The sequence below is a fragment of the Triticum aestivum genome, chromosome 1A (genome assembly GCF_018294505.1).
Source record: "Triticum aestivum cultivar Chinese Spring chromosome 1A, IWGSC CS RefSeq v2.1, whole genome shotgun sequence".
Classification (NCBI taxonomy): domain Eukaryota; kingdom Viridiplantae; phylum Streptophyta; class Magnoliopsida; order Poales; family Poaceae; genus Triticum; species Triticum aestivum.
In genome coordinates, this window is record NC_057794.1 from 447,347,638 (window position 1) to 447,365,140 (window position 17,503).

The window sequence follows — 17,503 nt, forward strand, 5'->3', positions numbered from 1 at the left end:
ACCCTGATATGTCCGTATGCGTATTTTGTGACCGTATTTGCACGTGATGTCAAGTTAGATGACCACAGATCTGTATTTTTAAAGTTTTAGCATCAAACTGAATATCAAGTGCAAGTTCTATGACTTTCGATGATATTATCTCTTTCTTTAGTGCAGATGGCTGACGGCCGAAGCAAACTTCCAGTGCCCAGCCCACTCCCCGCTGTGGCTGTATGTCTTCTGAACTGCTCCTGCTCCTTCAGAACTGACGGAGAAGAAGTATATGGAGTTGTATTACTAAACTGATCATCTTCAGAACTGGGAGTGCTCATACTTCTTTTCACAACTGGACGGACGATTAGGTGTCACAACTTCACCATAGTTTTTGAATTGACAAACAACTTGAACTGATTTAGGTAGGAGTACAAAACTAGGTGATACAAAAGATGCAGAGGAATATGACTGATTTACTGTCGCGAAGCATATACTACTTTCTGTACACATTTTCAGGACAAACTTCGGACAAGTTGTCAACAGAGATACAGGAGACGCGGGGACATCACATTCACATATACCTTGCTGCCAAACCTCCCAACTCCATAGACAGCACCACACAAGGTTCAGATCTTGTGGACAAGAAGTTGAGCACCGTACTGGGGTTGGAGGGTCATCACCTTCATCGGCGCATGAACATAGGACGTCGAGACATCAAGCGCAAACCGTTGGAGGACCATTGCAAGCGCCAGCTTTGCCTCAACCATCGCGAGATTCTGCCCAACACAGATGGCAGGGCCAATCCCAAAGGGGAAGTACGCGCCAAGGTGGTAGCTCTTGCCATCTGCAAACCTCGATGGATCGAACTCCTCCGCATTAGCTCCCCATATGTCGACATCATGGTGAATGTCAATAATAGGCAGATTGAGCTGCGTGCCTGCAGGGATGTCGAGTTTGCCCAGCTTCACATCCCTAGTGACTGTCCTGTTAACGAACAGAGCTGGAGGATACAGCCTGAGGGTCTCCTTCAACACCATATTTACCTGATATCATGCCAACATCACCAGAGTGTTACTCGCTATGTCCCGATAAGGAGATATCATCAAGAATATAAAAAGCTGTAGTATTTATCCAAATAAATAAGGCTCACAATTTTGAGACTGCTCAGATTTTCCGCGTTTGGGTGCTTGTGCTTGCCACACACTTGATAGACTTCGTCGCGGGCTTTGTCTTGCCATTCTTTATGCAATGCCAGCAGAAGTGTTGCCCATGTCAACAAATTTGCGGTTGTTTCCTTACCAGCAAAGTAAAATGTCTTGCACTCATCAATGATCTCTTCGATTCCCATTTTGAACTCGTTGTCAGTTTTGCTGGCTGATAGCATCAAGCCAAGCAAATTTTTGGAGTCCTCACACTTCCTTCCATTGGTCTCAATCAATTTCCGCAGAGAACTTCGGATTTCCTGGTTTAGGCTATGCCTTCTTCGGTTCTTCTTTGTCGGTACAAACCTAAGAAATAAAGAGGTCATATTCTTTTTCCCTCAACTGCAATGTTTGATTGAAGAGCATGAATGGCTACAGAGAGAAGCAAACTTTTTTATAATTTAAAAGTAAAGGAATAACTTGGAGAAACTAATTGTGATAGAGGAAATAGTGACCCATATTGAGTCTAGGAGTTGATCTCACCTGAATCCAGGAAAGTAGAAGGTTCTCATTGCAATGAGGGCTAGTTTTATCTGTTCTTCTTGCAATTGAAAAATCCGCTTTCCTTCCTCGTAGCTACTTCCAAATGCCACACAGGAAATGACATCAGAACTCAAAGTTTGGAATTCTTTACTTGCATCAATCTCAAACTCAGTGTGGGTTCCTCCTTGGACTTCCCATTTATCCAGCATGGATGAGGCAATTGCTGACATTTCTGGTATCCAGCCCTACAAAGAATCCAGAATGAGTTTATTTTGCTAACGATGTTATCTAGAACACACCTGTTGATCACATCAATAACATGTACTAGAAACAAGAAACATAGATTATCCAAAAATAAATAAAGGACCAAAGACATCATAGATGATGAACTACTCCAATAGCTTCTGCCAGCGACAATTTGTGCATGAAATAACTGCTAGTGCCAATGGTTTAATTTCAGTTACAAAGTTAACAATCAATATACAACCATTTGCATATATGTTAACCCATTCAGATAAACTCCATTCCAAATATTAGACACGTTGATTGAAGTCAAATCAATGTTAGCAGAAAGAATGTCAATTTTCAGAAAGGAATTGCGGCTTCTTCACTGATAACACCAAACTCATACCAGTGAAAAGATAAATACTGTAGTTCTGTAAAGGGTTAAATGATACCCTGATTTCACTGAAAATGAATTTGGAAAATTATCGCAGAATGGTAAAGGGCTCTGGGCAAAGATTTGGATCTTTTCATTGGCCCTATGAGAAGAGTTCCCAATTGTTGAATAGCATTCAGAAGATCAAGCTTGTCTTGCTGAACGTCAGCGTTCAACATATATTTCAGCTTAGCGTGCATGTTGCTTTGCGAGGATCTGCTGTTTATCTATTGTTCTGTGGTCTATGGACTTGTATTGCTAAAACTGATGTAGTTTATCTTTTTTTTCCTATTCGTTTTAGTTGTCTTGTAAACTTTGCTACCTTGGCCGTTTGGGGCTTTATAAAGAGGACACAGCCTGCCTTCCGTCTAATAAAGATTTCACTGAAAAAGTGATGGCACAACAACGATTATCAGAGCAACCAAGATTATGTGCTGAAATCGCTAGTCAGGTTGCTAGTACCATTTAGTATGATTTACAAGTTACTCGAAAAAAAAAGTATGATTTACAAGCGAAATCACCAATTTTTAATTTTTTATGCTTCAATTTGAATTCAGAAAACGCCTCCTCACCTTGACCCTCTCCATGTTGAAGGCGGGCGAGATCACGCGGCGGTGGTGCGCCCACTTCTCCCCGGTGAGCCCCACCAGCCCCTCGCCGATGAGCTGCCGAGCGAGCGGGTTGCCGCCGCCGCCGTTGCCAGCCTTATCGAAGGTCCCCGTGGAGTCGTTCAGCGCGGCCTTGGCGACTTCCGGGCTGGAGAACACCAGCCACGACCGGGGCCCGAACCAGAACACAAACGGCCGGCCGTACCGCGCCGCCCACTCGCGGTAGTGCGGCGCGACGCGGCCGACGATGGCGTGGTGGAAGGAGGCGAGCGGCTTGGACTGGGCGGCGGCGAGAAGGGCGCCGTAGTCGGCCCCGTTTCCGGAGATGAGCCTGCGCGGAGGCCCCCGGATGCCCTGCCGCCGCAGGCGGCGCTCCAGTCGGTGCGGGACCCACACGAGGCTGCGGAGCACGCGAAGCACGTATGCGAGCACGGCGAGTAGCACGGCGAGGAGGATGGCGGCAGGGCTGCCCATTGTTTGCTGCTTGGCGATTCCTGCAATGGGGTTTGGCTCCGAGCCCCTGACAGAGAAGAAGGTTGACTCCGAGTCTCCGACGAAGCCAGCCACTCTTTCTGCTCGTTTCATTTATGGGAATGGCTGGAAATCAGTCAGCTGACTTTTTCATTTATGGTCAGTCAGCCATTGGATGTTAAACCAAAGGCCCACAATTCTTTTTCAGGCCTCATTCGATTTGAAGGATTTTTATAAGAAAAACATGAAAACAAGGATTCCAGAGAAATTTTTTCTATATATGCATTCGGTTTTGTAGAAAATGCGTAAAGGAATTTCGTAGGAATACTACTCATTTTCTATACTTTTAGAGAAAACTACGCATCCACTCAAAACTCATTTTGCGTGTAGGAACGAGACAAGTCAATTCCTTAGGGTGGCAAGTGTCATCCTATCAAATTCTTATACTACTCTAAATTCCTACGTTTAGATTTCCTCCAAACCAAATGAGCCCTCAATCTCCACCCCCTTGAGCCGCCAGCCACCACCGCTCGCGGCCGGCGGCCCTCCCGCGCCGCCCCGCCCTTCCCGAAACCACTCTTCACCGTCCCGACCATCCCTCTAGCCCCCCCCCCCCCCCCCCCCGCATCAAGCTTTTTCTCCGGCGAATCCCCACGCCACCGCCTCCCCACCACCTCACCCTGAACCCTAAAATAGATACTAGGATAGCCTCTTTGGCAAGCCCCCCTTCCCGTTGCGGCTAGTTCTTCCTTCCCTCCGGCGAGCCCCTCGCCCCCTCCCCCTCCCCCCTCCCCCTGTCCCCCTAAAAATCGACTGACCCAAAGTCGGCTCAGTCGACTGAAGTGTAGCTAAATCGTTTATTTATAGCCTACTACTAATGCTAAAAATCTGACATCTGATTTTAAGCATGGTAAATCAAACGTTTTTTATAATAAATTTAATTGGTTTGAGGATGAAAATTTTAGTTTATAAGGACCGCAACTTGCTGACAAAATAAATTAACACAAAAAAGATTGATTGCCAACTGTTGGATTATAGATGGGCTTTGGCTCATATAAGACAATAATCACTGGTTAATCTCTAAAGCCTATTTAGGTGCATGATAAATGGTGTGAAGTTTAGTACCATATTGCTAGTGGAGTAAGAGCTGCTCTCCATATGCCATTTGAGCTTGGAAAGAGGAGTTGTACACGCGCGCTTCTCCTCCTACGCCGCCCGCCTCGCCTCAACGCGGGCTGGAATGGGCCGAGCCTTATTTTTGCCACTCCCTTATGCATAACCCTAGTCGTTATCTATCGTTCCTCTCTCTATGCTGCTTCCGATGATCCCTGGTCAGGAGAGTAGGTGCCTCCGGAACCTTGTCGACTGCTCCTGATCCGTCCCCCTCCATCCTCCTCTGCTTACCCTGCATCGACACCATGGCCGCCGCCGCCGCCGCCAAGAAGAAGGCCACGGACTCTGAGGCTGCCGCCGCCGCCGCGTTGGCCTGGCCAACCGGAGGGTATGATTTGTTCATCCCTCATTTATCTCTTTCATGTGCTAGTTGTATATGTTGTGTTCATAGATGTTTCGATTTTATGTACTGTACGTGCTCACATGCTTAGGTATCGGTATGAGTTGCATACTGTGATTGCCATGGTTATTGTTTACTCGTGGATTAGGTTAATCAATAAACTGCTAATATTTCCAACACCAACTTTATATTTGTAATGAAGTCCTTTATTATTTGCGGAATTTCCTCCTGAGTCCTGAGTATATTTTCCAAAGCGGAGGGCTGTTGCACAAATCTAGAAGCACACGAGAAGCATTGTTCTATGGACTTGTATTGCTAATCTGATCATCTTCAGAATTGCTATTGTCCTGCTCCTGTTCCCCCTCTTGTAAAAACTGGTATGACTCGTAGGGTACTTCTTTTCGACAACTGGACGGACCATTATGTGTAACAACTTAATCATAATTTTTGAATCGACGAACAACTTGAACTGATTTAGGAGGAAAACAAGGTGATACAAAAAATCTAGAGGAATATGATGATTTACTGTCGCAAAGCATATACTTTCTATACACACTTTCTGACTTTCAGGACAAACTTCAGACAAGTTGGCAACCTCCTCTTACAAGTTGCTCAAAATCCACAGGGATACAGGAGACCGGAGACGTAACATTCACATATACCTTGCTGTCACACCTCCCGATTCCAGATACAGCGCCACAGAAGGCTTAGATCTTGTGGACAAGAACTTGAGCACCGTACTCGGGTTGGAGGGTCATCGCCATCATCGGCGCATGAACATAGGACGGCGAGACATCAAACGCAAAGCGTTGGAGGACCATTGCAAGCGCCAGCTTTGCCTCAACCATCGTGAGATTCTGGCCAACACAGATGGCAGGGCCAATCCCAAAGGGGAAGTACGCGCCGAGGTGATAGCTCTTGCCATCTGCAAACCTCGATGGATCAAACTCATCCGCATTAGCTCCCCATATGTTGACATCATGGTGCATCTCAATAATAGGCAGATTGAGCTGTGTGCCCGCAGGGATGTCGAGTTTGCCTAGCTTCACATCCCTACTGACCGTCCTGTTGACGAACAGAGCTGGAGGGTACAGCCTGAGGGTCTCCTTCAACACCATATTTACCTGATATCATGCCAACATCACCGAAGTGTTACTCGCTATGTCCCGATAAGGAGATATCATCAAGAATATAAAAAACTGTACTATTCGTTCAAATTAATAGGGCTCACAATTTTGAGACTGCTCAAGGTTTCCGCATTTGGGTGCTCGTTCTTGCCACACACTTGCAAGACTTCATCTCGGGCCTTGTGTTGCCATTCTTTACACAATGCCAGCAGAAGTGTTGCCCATGTCAATAAATTTGCAGTTGTTTCTTTACCGGCAAAGTAAAATGTTTTGCACTCATCAATGATCTCTTCGATTCCCATTTTAAACTCAGTGTCAGTTTTGCTGGCTGATAGCATCAAGCCAAGCAAATTTTTGGAATCTTCACACTTCTTTCGATTTATCTCAATCAATCTGCGCAAAGAATTTCGGATTTCCTTGTTTAGGCTATGCCTTCTTTGGTTCTTCTTTGTGGGCACAAACCTAAGAGCGAAGAAGGTCACAATCTTTTTCCCTCAACTGTAGCATTTGATTGAAGAGCAAGAGTAACAACCAACAACAGAGTGGGGCAAATAATTTTTCCAATGTAAAAATGAAGAAACATGTGATAGGAACTACTCCCTCCGTCCGAAAAAACTTGTCCCAAGCTTGTCCCTCACATGGATGTATCTAGCACTAACTTGGTGCTAGATACATCCAGTTGAGAGACAAGCTTTTTCGGACGGAGGGAGTATACGTTTACTGATGGAGAATAAATGGTGACCCAAAGTGTACGAGTCTATCTCACCTGAATCCAGGAAAGTAGAAGGTTCTCATTGCAAGGAGTGCAAGTTGTACCTGTTCATCTTGCAATTGAAAAATTCGCTTTCCTTCCTCGTAGCTACTTCCAAATGCTATACAAGAAATGACATCTGCACTCAAAGTGTGGAATTCTTTATTTACATCAATCTCAAACTCAGCGCGGGTTTCTCCTTGAACTTCCCATTTATCCAGCATGGATGAAGTGATAGCTGATATTTCTGGAATCCAACCCTACGAAAAATCCAGAAATGAATTTAGTGGTAAACTATATATCTGATTTAGTGCATTATCTACATCACAATTGTTGATCCCATCAGCATGTTAATAGAAAGAAGAAACATGGACACCACAGGTTAGCTTCTGCCAGCTTCAAATTCTGAGTGAAATAACTAGTCATGCAGATGGTTGAATTTCAATAACAAATGTTTCCAATCAATATACAACCATTTGGTGTTTGTTAAACTATTCAGTTTTTTTTTGAGGATCAACTATTCAGATAAGTTCATTACAAATATTCAGACACACTGATAGAAGTCCAACTAAAAGTGAGCAGAAAGAATGTTCAGAAGGAATTGCTTGAAATAAGTGTGTACACGGTCCCCTTCAATAACAGCACCAAGTTCAAACTAATTAAAAAAGTCCGATAGTTTCGTAAAGAGATGGGTGCCCTGATCCGAAATTTCACACCCTACGCCTGGATCATAGCAACAAAGATTTAGCGAGACTTACATATATCTGAGGATCTTGTTTAGGTAGGTTGAAATCGCTAGGTAAGCTGCTACCATTTAGCATGATGTGAAGATAAATCGTCTAAGTATGTTTCTATTCAAATTGAGGAAACGCATCCACACCTTGATTCTCTCCATGTTGAAGGCGGGCGATATCACACGGCGGTGGTGCGCCCACTTCTCCCCGGTGAGGGCCACCAGCCCCTCGCCGAGGAGCTGCCGAGAGAGCGGGTTGACGTTGCTCCCGGAACCCTTTCTGAAGGCCCCCGTGGAGTCGGTCAGCACGGCCTTGGCGACCTCCGGGCCGGAGACCACCAGCCGCGGCCGGGGCCCGAACCAGAACACGAACGGGCGGCCGTACTGCGCCGCCCAGTCGCGGTATTCCGGCGCGGCGCGGCCGACGAAGGCGTGGTGGAAGGAGGCCAGCGGCGCGGAATGGGCGGCGATCAGCGCGCCGTACTCGGCCGCGTTGCCGTAGAGCAGGCTGCGCGGGGGCCCCCGGATGCCCTGCCGGCGCAGGCGGCGCTCCAGGCGGTGCGGGACCCACACGAGGGAGCGGAGCAGGCGGAGCAGGTACGCGAGCGCGGCGAGTAGGGCCGCGAGGAGAAGCGCGGCGAGGGCGGCCATTGCTTACTGCTTGGAGTTTCTCTGGAGAAATTTGATATTTGCCACTTGGCACATTTGCCACCGCCGCTTCGCAAATTTGCCATCGAGCTGATTGTCGTTTCACCTATTCTTTTTTTACTGATTTTCCTTGTCTTTATCCACAGAGCATGGCCGTCGGCCATCGGTGGCCGCCGGCTCGCTTGGTCCAGAACTTCTCGAATGGCTGCTTGCAGAGGAAAACAGATGCATGCAGAAGAGGCCGTCTCTTCTTTCACAAAAGTTAACTGCGACGTTTTTGTTTTGTCTTTTGGTACCTTTGATGCTACATTTTAAGTTAATAAAATGTCTTTTATCGAAAACGTTTCATTTTTCCTTGTTACTCGCATACACACCATGGCAAACTAGATGCATCCCATGCAGTTTTGGAATAAGTGGGAGAGACAAATAAAAATGTAGAGAAAAAGAGAGAGAGAGAGGTGGGGCCGATGAGGGGGTGCAGCATCGGGTGAGATTATTTATTTGGGTGTATCTAGGGCACATCTAGATGTGCTCTAGTTATTGCACATCTAAGTGAATGAATTAAGCACAGAGAGGAAAAAAAGAAAAAGAAAATATCCACACGAATCTCAACGTAAAATCAATAATATAGGACTCAGATGTGCAATACTTATGGCACATCTAGATGTGATTTAGCAAAACTGTATTTATTACTATTACACATGGTGGTTTCATGACTCTTTTATCATCATGGATTGGTTGGGGCTAGTGCTTCTTATAGCCTCCATAGCTCATGCCCTTACAAGCTCCGGAAAGAACCATATTGCCCTCGATATTACATGTAGGCTCCATTTGGAAGTCGCCCAGCTTCACCAAATCCGGCTACACGTTGTGTTTCGGCTTCTCACGAGGAGCTCAATGAGTTCAGGAGACAAGTCCAGCTCCTCGACGGTGGTTAGTGAAGATATCAGGGAAGTTACCGAATGGACCAAGGTGCACAATGAGGTCGTCATTCCTGGCTTCAGCGGCTTCTTCCTTCGCAGTAACGTCAACTAGGTATATGTGATGCAAGGAGGCTAGAGAGCGGGAGATGTTGGTGCAGGCGCAAGACAAGGCGGCCTCAAGGAGAGGGAGGCGATGGGGTGGCGGAAGACCAGCACGCAAACACGAGAAAAGTGATGCGGCCGGGGTGGCGGTGGTGTGGCCGCGGCTGGTGCACTATATTGCTCCTGGATATGTACATGTAGGCTCCGTTTGAAAGTTTCCTACCCTCACCAAATCCAGCTCCGCGTTGTGTTCCGACTTCTCATGGGGAGCTCCATGCGTTCAGGGGGGGGGGGGTCCAGCTCCTCGACGATTGCTGGGGAATATATAAGGGAAGTTGCCAAATGGACCAAGTTGCTTAAGGAGGCCATTCTTCCTAGCTTCATCGACATCTTCGTTTGCAGCAACAACAATCAGAGAGAGGTGGGCAATGGAGAAGGCTATAGAGCAGGAGATGTTGTTGGCGGCATGAGATGGGGTGGCCTTAAGCAGAGAATGGTGAGGGGGTGGCGGAGGACCAGCATGTAGACACACACTACTACAGTCGTCGAATAACGCTGACCCCTCATCACTGTCGGGTGTTATATACGACTTGCTAGGAATGATATACTACTCACATCACTGTCAGGTGGCTCCCTCAAGGTCATCGATATTGGCGATGAGATGGGTGGTAGGTGGGTCGAAAAAATTGACATCTTCCGGTAGCTCCGAGATCCAATCTGACATCATGATCGGGAGAACCAGCTCCTCCTGCTCTTGGATGTGGCTAGATGCCAAACCCTGGAAGATCAGATCTCCGCGGCAGTTCGTGACGTACTCCATGTTTTCGAATCTTACGATCTGGCCTAGAGCGAAGATCTCGACCTTGCCGAGGTAGCCAGTCGAGCCGATGACGAAGGTGGCAATGCTAAAGACGAACAGCTATCCCGACACCAAGTTCATGCCGAAACCAATCTGATCGGTGATCTGAACTCCCATCGAGCCATGTCGCTCGCCTAGCTGGACCTGCATGGGCGCACCTAATTGGCTCAATCAACTGTTGACCATTTGATCAGTCAACCATTAACTTTTTGAAAAAAACTGCAAAAATGAGAAAATCAAATAATATGAAAATATCATGAATTAAAAAACACGTGTTTGAAAGAAGATCACAAATTCAAAATGTACATGAACTAAAAAAGTTTGCGATTTTGAAAAAAATAAGAACTTGAAAAAAGTCCGTTTGTTTCGAAAAGAATCGAGAATTTGAAAAATGTTCATCATTTTTTTAAAAAAATCAGGAATTTAAAAATAGTTTCGGGATTTTTATTTTAGTAGAAAGTTGTTGCCCTTTTATAGTAATGCGAAGTGACATAATCAATCGAATTCGATTGGTTGGTTCCCCTTATTAGTCAATTGCTTTTGACATATCAGATGGGAATGGGAGAGCCTCTTTTCTTTCCGCAATGGAATCGGCTTAAGCTCCACATTTTCTTTCGTTTCCTATCATAGGGATGTAAAAATAAATTCAATTGTGTTTTTCTTAGTTTAGAATATCAAAAGACATCCCACGACCCGGTCTTAGGTTCAGAGTCGCTTTGTTGGAATTTCAAGAGAGAGAGAGGGAGAGAGAGAGAAGAAAGATCATAGCTTACTATCAAAGATAAAAAATTCACAGATTTGAAAAAAGTTCATTGATTTTGAAAAAAAAGACCACATATTTGAAAAAGTTCGCGCACTTGTAAAAAATATTCGCAAATTGTCAAAAGATTTATGAATTTGAATATATTCATGCATTTGAAAAAAGTTTACTGATTTTAAAAAGTTAAAAAGGTTCATAAATTTGAAAAATGTTCACACATATGTAAAATGAAAAAGGAAAAGGAAATAAAAAGAAACAATGGAAAATTAAAAATTATTAAAAAAGGAAAACAAAAAACAAAATTAAAAGGTAAGGGAAAAAGCAAAAAGAAAAAAACAGAATAAAACCAAACAAAAACCATTCCAGAAAAACAGAACAAAAACTTGGCTGGAAGCTTCTTCCCGTGAAAACTGGCGCATAAGGCACCAACGAGGCCCTACTTGGCTGGCGGTCAGCCCCTAGTCGGGATGCTCGCCAGTTTTCACGGGAAGACCAACCGTTCCATCCGTCCCTAGTCGGGATGCTCGCCAGTGTTTTTTCCTTGTGACCATGTACCGTGAAAAAGATTCTCAAACAAATGTACTATGAAAAAACACTACTGGTTTAAAATTTTGATTACATTTTTCTACTAATTTAAAAGGTTCATTAACTCCAAAAAAAGTTCACAAATTATGAAAGGTTTGCAAATTTGAAAAACTTGGTAAAATTAAAAAATGTTCACCAATTTGAAGAACGTTTGTGAATTTGAACAATAAGTTCATGAAGTTGAAAAAGTTCATGAATTTGAAAAGGTTTCCCACACTTGAAAAGGTTCTTGGATTTTGAAAAAAAATCATAAATTTGAAATAAAAATGTCTATATACACCCGTTGGTGTCTAGGAACCAGACATTGGGTTGTGTGCAAGAACCCTTTGTGAGTTCGGTCGAGGGCTGGACACGCTACGTGACCAAGGGCATTATTTGCCGGAGAGTAGATGACAGAAGGTAAAGCACACCGGAGATACCCATGTTCAGTCCACCGTAGAGGTGTAATACCCTACTACTACCTAAGGATGATATTGTTGTGTTCACTAAGAACTAGTTACAATGTGTGTGGTATGTTGAGAATGAGTCGACCTGCTAGGTTTTAGTATTTTTCTATTTATACTGCTTCGGTCCTTTCCTTATAGCAGCGAGGAGTTGCCACGAGTTCGGTATAAACAAAGGGAAGAAGTGAGGCCTGTCTGTACCGTCCCGACACGACAGGGCGTACCGAGTTGGTAGCTATAGGACGCCCCTGTAGAAGCACGCCGAGTAGGTGAATCTTCGGCTGCCACTGTTGACGATCTTGGGGGATGGCGCGCCTCATCGGCGCCCAAAGTCAAAAGGACGGGCCTGATGCGTCTCATCCATGCGGCTGACGATAGTCGCAGTTGTTGGGGAACGTAGCATGTAATTTAAAAAAAATTCCTACGCTCACGTAAGATCTATCTAGGAGATGCATGATAACAAGAGGGGGAGAGTGTGTCTACGTACCCTCCATTGGTATGCGTCGGTGCTATACAAACAGTTTTTAACCCCTTTCCGTGACGGTATTTAAAACCGTCGCCAAGTGAGTGTGGGCGATAGGGGGGTCCTTCCCACACGACCCAGAATTCGTCGAGGATAGGCCCTCCTGGGACACAGGTTGGGGCCGTGTGCGATCGGGCGAGGCATCGAAACCCAATCATTTCCGTAGGTATGTACATCCCACACGGTAATCCGAGAAAAACATTTCCGTAGGTATGTGCATCCCACACGGTGAATTCTAGAAAAATATTTCCGTTCGTATGTATATCACACATAGCCAATCCAAGGAATATGTTTTCGTTCTTATGTAAATCCCACACAGTCAATCCAGGGAAAACGTTTCCATTCGTATGTACATCCCACACAGTTTTATGTATACGCTCGTGTGTGAAATGTGTAACTACCACAGACGCTCTACCATGGTTAATTGTTTGCTTTCATTAACTATATCACACACGATTTGATTTAGAAAACTGTGTGGCATTGGGCTATCCATCACAAGCGCTTTTACTGTCAGAACCATTTGCAAAGTTCCCTATAATTTATTATCCGAATTGAAAATTTTGAAATATGAAACGTGCAATTCAAATTCTCAGCACAATGGTTCAACAACGAATCCATAAATAAAATTGCCAATACAATATGTTCAGTAATTACAGAATTAGGCAGCAATTAACTATGATGAACCATAATATTTAAAGGCGGTAAAGGTGAAGAGACAAGTGTAAATCATTTTGACTGCCGACGGTGTTGAAGAAGAGGAATGCCCATAGTGTGCCTTCCTGCATGCCATAGGCACGAACCACTTTTATCCAACCCCTTGTGAGGATCGCCCGCTCATCCTTCACCGCCTTTAGAAAGACTTCTAGAACATTATCATGGTAGCATGAATTATATAATTTAACCTTAGTTGCCTCCACTCCGGTCATGTAGTTTGCAAGGTAATCATCAGTAAATAGCTTCGAAAACCACTGAAAAAAGAAAAATATTAGATACTGAGGTCCAATAGAGTAACTTATTGTGGGCAGGAGAAAAGGCAACGCATTACTTACCATCCTAAAGTTCATTGTTGTCTTCAACAAAGTGTAAATAAAGAGCTTAATTCCAATCACCCGTTTCTTTCGCCTAACAATCTTTCTTAGTTTCCTCACTTGACGCTTGTTCATGAATATCTCATTGCCCCATACGCAAAAGGGATCTAATTGTGGATCAGTACCGCTCATATATATACCTACAAGCAACTAGTAAATGTTAGAAGCTAAACTGAGATTGCACAAATGATGTAAAATACAACTACCTATGTTCCTAAGTACAAGTATTTTTTTTTGAGATTTCAATATGAACTACATACAGATGTATATAGAATTATAGATATAGTTTAGATTAAAATCTAGATTCACTCATTTTGCTTCTTATGTAGTCTATATTAGAATCTCTAAAAATACTTATATTTAGGAATAGATGGTGTATAAGACATGGGATGCAGTTAACCTCGACGGCAAACAATAGCATCGCCCATTGTAGCCCTGTGTAAGTATATGGAAAGCTAATATTAACTACAATATGGTTAACATCCACCAAAAATAGAAAATGGTAATAAAACGACAATATCTGTAGTGACATCTTCATTTCAAAAGAGTAGCACGGTAGCAAAGGGACGGATTAAAAAATGGATACAGTTGTTAATTGCAACAAGCTTAACAACATCCTAATTCATGTTTTGTAAGTTTGTAGCCATTGAAATACAACTTTTTAAAAATGGATACAACTGTTAATTGCAACAGACTTAATGGCCATTGAAACCGGTACTGATAAGAATGCAATTGGCAGAGTTAAATATCACAGGGCAGGTGCTGCCAGAGCAGATAATGGCCCAGTTGTTTATAAAAAGGTAGGGAAATAGTTAAAACGTGTTAGGCATGTTTACTATAACATGCTTAATACATCGATCGTACAAAACATAGTCATTAATTGCAACTGGTATTGGTAAGATTGAACTGGTGAGTACATACTTGGTAAGTCCTGAGAAGTAGTTGCAGGGGCGCTTCATCTTGGCCAGAGCCCGCCCAAAGTCAGCGGCGGCGAAGGCAAGTTGTTCCTCCTAGTTGAAGCGTGGAGCAGTGCCACTGACATGTGTACCTACAGACAACCAATAAATGATAGAAGTTAAACTGTAATTACACAAATGATGTGAAATACTGGAAGACATGGGATGTAGCTAACCTCGACAGCAAACAACAGCATCGGCCGTTATGACCCTGCGTAAGTACATGGACATGCATGTTAAGTAGAACGGGGTTAGCATCCACCAAAAATAGCAAATGGGCAACATATCTAGTATATCTTCATTGCGGAGAGTAGCATGGTAGCGAATGGAAAGATTAAAAAATGGATACAACTGTTAATTGCAACAGGCTTAACAACATCCTAAGTCATGTTTTGTAAGTTTATAGCCATTGAAATACAACTGTTTAAAAATGGATCCAGCTGTTAATTGCAACAGGCTTAATAGACATTGAAACCGGTACTAATAAAAATGCAATTGGCATAGTTAAACATCACAAGGCAGGTGCTGCCAGAGCAGAGAATGGCCCAGATGTCTATAAAAAGGTAGGGAAAGTAGCAAAAACGTGTTAGGCATGTTTACTAGAACATGCTTAATACATCGACCATACAGAACATAGCCATTAATTGCAACTGGTATTGGTAAGATTGAACTGGTGAGTGATGTCTACTACACAATCTTCTTCTTGTAGACGTTGTTGGGCCTCCAAGTGCAGAGGTTTGTAGGACAGTAGCAAATTTCCCTCAAGTGGATGACCTAAGCTTTATCAATCCGTGGGAGGCGTAGGATGAAGATGGTCTCTCTCAAGAAACCCTGCAACCAAATAACAAAGAGTGGGATGCTTGTCCAAGTAAGGTCCACCCACATATCAAATTATCAAAGTACCGAACGCGAATCATATGAACGTGATGAAAACTAGCTTGACGATAATTCCCATGTGTCCTCGGGAACGCTTTCCTTCATATAAGAGTTTGTCCAGGCTTATCCTTTGCTACAAAAAGGATTGTGCCATCTTGTTGCACCTTATTTACTTTTATTACTTGCTACTCGTTACAAATTACCTTATCACAAAACTGTCTGTTACTGACAATTTCAGTGCTTGCAGAGAATACCTTACTGAAAATTGCTTATCATTTCCTTCTGCTCCTCGTTGGGTTCAACACTCTTACTTATTGAAAAGTCTGCGATAGATCCCCTACACTTGTGGGTCATAACGTCCCAGAGCTCTCTCCAGATGTCGTCCATGGCATCGCGGCGCACAGTAACTGGCAAGGAAGCGATGGCATCCCGCCGCGCCGCGTTCCTTGCCGCCCGCTACCGCACACATGGTAAGGAAGCGATGGCATCTCGTCACGCCGAGTTCATCGCCGGTGGCGGCCAGACAGTTACATGCGCAGACTTCAAGGCTGCCATGGCCGAGTGGGTGGTGGATCTAGAGACGGCCAAAGCCGCACAGAAGGAGCGGAAAAGGCAGAAAGTAGTCAAGAAAATAGTGTCCCGCCCCGCAAGAAAAAAGAGGTTGCACGCCGTGATGAGGAGAGCTTGGCGGAGATCGAAGCACGCTGGGCTGCCGCCTACAAGGACAGGAAGGAGAACGCCGGCGTCTGGCCAGCATGCCCCGATGGCAGCATGTGAGAAGTAGTTTAAGTTTGTAGTATTAGAGCAAATTACCAGTAGTACTTTATGTTTGTAGTATTAACGTACAATGTTGGTAAGAGCATCCTTTGAGGGCTTTGAGCGTTGATTAGCATGTGTGCCTGTGTTTTTTTTGCGTTAATTATTAGAAGATCACAAAACACATGGTTTCTGTGTCGTACCCGTCTGCGTTTTTTTGCATTAATGGCCCATAAGTCAGTTACCTGTGCGATGTTTCCTAATAAACCAGGTGTACTATTGACCCAAAAAATCAAGTACACATGTACATTTTTTGGAGACGGGATCTGCCAACTTTCTTTTTCTCGCACACGAGTATTTTACGCGCTTCATCTGCGTTGTGTATTTCCTCCGCCAAAGTTTCAAGTTTCGCAGCGAAATTTTCATTAGGAGCACGATTTCAGAATTTATTCCTCCAACCACATCCCCACCCTCAGTATCCCCCCTCGCGCCTCCCCCTACCGGCATCTCAAATCGCCACCGCCGCAACCACAGCTTCAACTGCATCTACGTTCTGCTCGGATCCAGTCAGGTAACCCACCGATCTCTATCACGACCCCGGCCTGATTGCTAAAATGGCGCATGCGGAACATCCTCATGCCTCCAAATCCCCACCGCCAGGAGCCGATGGCGGTCCATGGCGTGATGGCCGCTGTGCGTGTTGACCCGGAGGAACACCTCGCATCCGCCGCCACCGCTGACATGGTGCAGGCTCTGGCCCAGATAAAGTCCCCCAGTGACTACCCCCCAAGACTTAACAGGTAAGATCTGACCAGCTAAATCTTACCAATACCACTTGCAACGGCTATGATTTGTACGGTTGATGTATTAAGCATGTTCGTGCCTTATTTATTTTAGTACTGCACACTGTGTGATGTTTAAATATTACCGTGTCCAGCTCAATTTCACCAATACCAGCAACAAACTTACAATACATGACTCAGGATATCACTAGAGATGCTGCCCATTTGCTATTTTTAGTGGATGCTAACCATGTTGTACTTAACATGCCTGTCCATGTACTTACACATGGTCATAATGGCCGATACTTTTGTTTGGCGCCGAGGTGGGCTGCATCCCATATTTTACAGTATTTCACATCATTTGTGCAATTGCAGTTTAATTTCTACCATTTACTGGTTGCCTGTAGGTACACATGTCAGTGGCACTGATCCACACTTCGACCCGGAGGAACAGCTCGCCTCCGCATTCCCTGACTTTGGGCGGGCTCTGGCCAATATGAAGTGCTCCAGCAACTACCTCTCAGAACTTACCAAGTATGTACTCACTGATACGTCTCCAACATATCTATAATTTTGTATTATTCCATGCTATTATATTACCAACCTTGGATGTTTTATATGCTATTTTATATGATTTTTGGGACTAACCTATTAACCTAGTGCCCAGTGCCAGTTTCTGTTTT

The 17,503-nt window shown here is 44.4% G+C and overlaps 2 protein-coding genes across 2 annotated transcripts; both read right to left on the minus strand.

Moving 5' to 3' along the window:
• Positions 1 to 313: 313 nt before the first annotated feature.
• Positions 314 to 3,504, minus strand: LOC123055228 (cytochrome P450 734A1). Its single transcript, XM_044479216.1, has 4 exons — positions 2,889 to 3,504; positions 1,659 to 1,903; positions 1,124 to 1,481; positions 314 to 1,016 (listed from the first exon to the last, which is right to left on the minus strand). Exons 1-4 carry the CDS (start codon positions 3,396 to 3,398, stop codon positions 600 to 602), a joined length of 1,530 nt encoding a protein of 509 aa, XP_044335151.1. The 5' UTR covers positions 3,399 to 3,504; the 3' UTR covers positions 314 to 599.
• Positions 3,505 to 5,378: 1,874 nt separating this feature from the next.
• LOC123055235 (cytochrome P450 734A1) lies at positions 5,379 to 8,255 on the minus strand. The gene is made up of 4 exons (XM_044479223.1): positions 7,667 to 8,255; positions 6,802 to 7,046; positions 6,140 to 6,497; positions 5,379 to 6,032 (listed from the first exon to the last, which is right to left on the minus strand). Exons 1-4 carry the CDS (start codon positions 8,168 to 8,170, stop codon positions 5,616 to 5,618), a joined length of 1,524 nt encoding a protein of 507 aa, XP_044335158.1. The 5' UTR covers positions 8,171 to 8,255; the 3' UTR covers positions 5,379 to 5,615.
• Positions 8,256 to 17,503: the final 9,248 nt, after the last annotated feature.